At 35.5% G+C, this 4,740-nt stretch overlaps 1 protein-coding gene across 1 annotated transcript; it reads left to right on the forward strand.

Moving 5' to 3' along the window:
• The first annotated feature begins 409 nt into the window (after positions 1-409).
• LOC111787788 lies at positions 410-1,298 on the forward strand. Its single transcript, XM_023667841.1, has 2 exons — positions 410-544; positions 633-1,298. Exons 1-2 carry the CDS (start codon positions 410-412, stop codon positions 1,296-1,298), a joined length of 801 nt encoding a protein of 266 aa, XP_023523609.1.
• The last annotated feature ends 3,442 nt before the right edge of the window (positions 1,299-4,740 follow it).

Genomic DNA, 4,740 nt, shown 5'->3' on the forward strand with positions numbered 1-4,740 from the left:
TACTGCGATACCAATTTGAGAATTCAGCCTTTCAATTGAATGCTAGCTAGCCACATTCATGAGATAGAATTGGATTTCAAGCTAGCATTAAGAAAGTAGAGTAACGTCGACCTAGGTCAATTAAGTAAGCGAATCTACTATTGACATGTGTTAAAGATCACCTGTTTTAGATTACTGTCCGTTAATGTTTCTCATTAAATCTTAGGAGTTGATTTAGTTTTGATTTGGTTAGGTTACTAGGTTTTCGGCGGATTTTTAGGTACATTTTCTAAATATCTTTCATATTCTCTATGTATATAGAGCCTTCTTGCTCTTTGCAATATATCTTCCTATCAACCATTCAATCACTTGTTCTTTCCTTAACAAATTGGTATCAAAGTCATCTTCTTAAGGGATATGTGAGATTAAAATGGGAGAAGAATCCAGTTTTTCAGTTGTTGCACCACCCGTCTTCGATGGAGACAATTATCAAATGTGGGCAGTTCATATGAAGACTTATCTGGAGGCTTTGGATCTTTGGGAAGCAATAGAAGAGGATTACGAGGTCCCTTCACTTCCAGCAAATCCTACTGTAGCACAAATCAAAGGCAAAAGTTTGCCTATTTTGCCTATTTGCAGCTGTATTTCAAAAGATCTTCATGCAAATAATGTCCCTCGAAACAGCAAAGGAAATTTGGGATTACCTCAAGGTTGAATATGAAGGAGATGAGAGGATTCGTGAAATGAAAGTCCTGAATTTGATTAGGGATTTCGAGTTGCAGAAGATGAAGAAGTCTGAGTCGGTAAATGAGTACTCTGACAGACTTCTCAGCATTGCCAACAAGGTGAGATTGCTTGGTTCTGTGTTAAATGATTCCAAGATTGTTGAAAAGTTGCTGGTCACCGTTCCAGAGAAGTTTGAAGCCACCATTACTACTCTGGAGAATACCAAAGACCTGTCAATGATTTCTCTTAAAGAGCTCTTGAATGTTTTACAAGCACAAGAGCAAAGGAGGTCTATGAGGCAAGAAGAGGTGATTGAAGGTGCCTTACCTGTTAAGCATCAAGACAACAGCAAGTATAACAAGAAAAATTTCAAAAACCAATCGACGAATGGAGATTCATCTGTCAATTATCAGAAGACGAAAGGAGGAGGTTTCATAAAATTTTATCCACCTTGCCACCATTGTGAGAAGAAAGGTCTTCCACTGTACAAGTGTATGAGAAGACCCGACGCCAAATGCTCCAAATGCAATCAACTTGGACATAAAGCTGTGATCTACAAAGTCAAAGGTCGGGTGAAAGAAGTAGATGCATAGGAAGCTGATCAAGAAGAAGAAGATCAATTTTTTGTGGTCACTTGTTTCTCAGGCAAAGAATCAAGCGAGAGTTGTTTGATTGACAATAGGTGCACAAATCATATGACATATGACAAGGAGTTTTTTGAGGAATTAGGAGACACTGAAGTCAAGAGAGTGAGGATTCGAAATGGTGAACACTTGGAAGTTAAGGGAAAAGGCACGGTAGCTATAACAAGCTATGAAGGTACAAAATTGATTCCAGATGTTTTATTTGTACCTAAAATTTATCAGTTACTTGATATGGGCTATAAAATGTTGTTTGAGAATAAATGGTGCTTGATTAGAGATGCTAGTGGCAATGACTTGTTCAATGTCAAAATGAAAGGAAAAAAACTTTGCTCTAAATCCGATGGAGAAAGGGCAGATGACTTTTATATCCAGAGTTAGTACCACTGAGATTTGGCACAAAAGACTTGGACACTTTCATCATCAAGGTTTGCTTTAGATGCCGTCAAAGAAGTTGGTAGAATGACTCACTGACATTGATAATGATATGCCTCTTTGCCGTGCTTGTAATTTTGGGAAGCAACATAGCAACCCTTTCCTAAACAGGCATGGAGAGCCTCGAAAAAGCTGCAACTGGTTCATGTCAATCTTTGCGGTCCTCAACGAACACCATCATTAAATGATAATCTTTATTACATTGTTTTTATTGATGATCTAACAAGAATGTGTTGGATCTTCTTGCTAAAGAAAAAGTCAGAAGTTGCGGGTGTATTTTGGAAATTCAAAGCCAGATTTGAGAATGAAAGTGCATGCTTGACTATAAGATCAGATAATGGCAAGCAGTATACTTTAGAAACTTTTAACAGGTTTTGTGAAAATGCTAGAATTGAACATCAATTGACAACACCATACACTCCTCAACAGAATGGCGTCAATGAAAGGAGGAATAGATTCATAATGGAGATGACAAGATGCATGCTTCATGAGAAGAATCTTCCAAAACGTTTTTGGGGAGAAGCAGCAAACACTGCTGTGTACTTGCAAAATCAAATTTCAACAAAAGGTATGAAGGACCTGACACCATTTGAAGCTTGCATGTTAGAAGACTTTGAAGATGAACAACTAGAAGAGTCTGAAGATGAACGACAAGAAGAGTCTGAAGATGAACGACAAGATGCTTTGGTTGATGATGCACCTGTTAGAGGTACAAAGTTGTTGTTTGATATTTATCAAAGGTGTAATGTAGCTGTTTGTGAGCTTGCAGGGTTCCATGATGCAAAAAAAAAATAGTTAGCATTGGATGGCTGCAATGTAGGAGGAGCTTTCGATGATCGAGAAAGACAAAACCTGGGAGTTGGTTAATCGACCTCTAAACAAAAAGATAATTGAAGTAAGATGGGTGTTTAGGAAAAAGCTTGGAGTTTGCAGCATCTAAATAAGGAGGAGTGATAGACATCATCTATTTTAGATTGTTGTCCGTTAGATTTTCTGTTAATGTTTCTGATTAAGTCTGAGGAGTTATTTAGTTTTGATTTGTTTACTGGTTGGTTTCCAGATTTCTTGCTCTTTATAATATATCTTCCTATCAACCATTCAATCACTCATTCTTTCACTAACAACATATTTGGATGAATTGAAGGATGTATGAACGACATGTACTCTGTGACCCCTTCATGTATCGTATTTTATGACTATTATGATGTGAATTATGTTATGTAATGTTATTGTTTATGTTATGCCAAAACTATGTAATAGTGTATTATGACTTAAGTTATGCTATGATATGTCATGCACACCATGTTAGTATGTTTGTTTTCGGGACTGTGAAATATTGATGTGCCAAGAATGTACTCAAGAAAATGTTTATGAAAGAACAAAGGTACGATTTGCATATTATATGATTTGAAGTTATGGGGACCTCATGCATTTTTGTTTGTAATATGCATGGGCTACTTCCCCGTTATGATTAGTACAAATGCATACTTTACAACATTTATGTTTGTCATGAGATTATGATACTGTATTGTGTACACCACAATAATATACGAGATCCTTTCCCTTCGTGGCTTCGACAGTGTAACTGCGCGCTAGCTGAAAGGTAGGCCCCGAAGGGTATGTATACACTTGTCTGATGGGTCCATGTACACGTACGTGGACCTTATGTAGAGAAGTATCACACATCTTATGTTATCGCGAACCTGAAAGCATAGCTCCCGGTCATGAAATGATTTTTATGAAAGGATAGGTCCCTCCATTATTGCTTGTGTATGCATTTCCTAACTTCAATATTGGGGTTGGGTCACTTATTGAGTATTTCTTAAAATACTCAAGTCACTTGCTACTTTTATTTTTTACATAACGGTAAGGCGCTCTTTTACGAAGTTGTCAATCGTAAAAGATTGACAACTTCGCAGTTACAACTATAGGATCAAAGATTGGGTAGTTACATGCATATTACTTTTTGTGTAAATCAAGACAATTAATTATATTTCCCTTGTTTTATCAAAATCTTTCTTCATTTATTTTTCCACCACATTATTTTAACGACTTTATAATAAACGTGTAAGTCCATAGCTTCGTAATGAAGAATTTTAAATAAAATTTTCTCGCATTCTAAATATGTTATGCATGTAAGAGGTGACCTTGAATTCAATATGAAATTAGAGTCGTTATAGTTGGTATTAGAACTCTAAGCTTATAGAATTTGGCTTATAGAATTTGTAATTAGTCGGAGTAGGCTTAAAATGTTTTTTATGGCCTCATAGCGAACGCTTCTTCACCAACAGGTATATCCTATGAAAAATAATAAATGATAGCTCATATGTTTTTTTTAATGACTTATGGAATGTGAGTATTTAAGGTCTTTTAATATTAGTATCCACATGAACCACGATTTCAATGAAACGCCTGAGCCACAAACGCACTAAATAGACTCTGTTACTCATGAAATTTTAATAGAAGGTTTAATATGAGAACATGTATGAAATTTGGTCATAATTTAGTCATGTTAAGGGGATAAACCACCACTAAGTACAAAATGACAGTGACATGAAATTTGATGAGAAATATTATGTTATGGTTTATAGGGATTGTGCAAAGTTTTCAAGACCATTGAAATAGGCCGAGGATTTATGACTTCAAAATGTTTTCAAAATTCTAAAGGCTTCAAATGTTTTCAAAAAAAATTATATGAGAGTCATTTATGACCTTAAGAGTAAGTATGCAAGATCTCGAGGGGATTAAAACATCTTTGAGGTATGAACTAAGAGGAAAATTATGAAATTACCTCTAAGGATTCTTTAGAAGACATCAAAGTTTTATGAATACCAAATAACAAGATGCTTATAAAAGATTTATACATGTAAAAAATATATATATTTATAACTCATGGATTAGGGCTTACATGTTAAGAACTTTATATGGGTGGTGTAGTTGGTACCAACAAGTACAAAAG

This window comes from Cucurbita pepo, chromosome LG02, assembly GCF_002806865.2.
Source record: "Cucurbita pepo subsp. pepo cultivar mu-cu-16 chromosome LG02, ASM280686v2, whole genome shotgun sequence".
Classification (NCBI taxonomy): domain Eukaryota; kingdom Viridiplantae; phylum Streptophyta; class Magnoliopsida; order Cucurbitales; family Cucurbitaceae; genus Cucurbita; species Cucurbita pepo.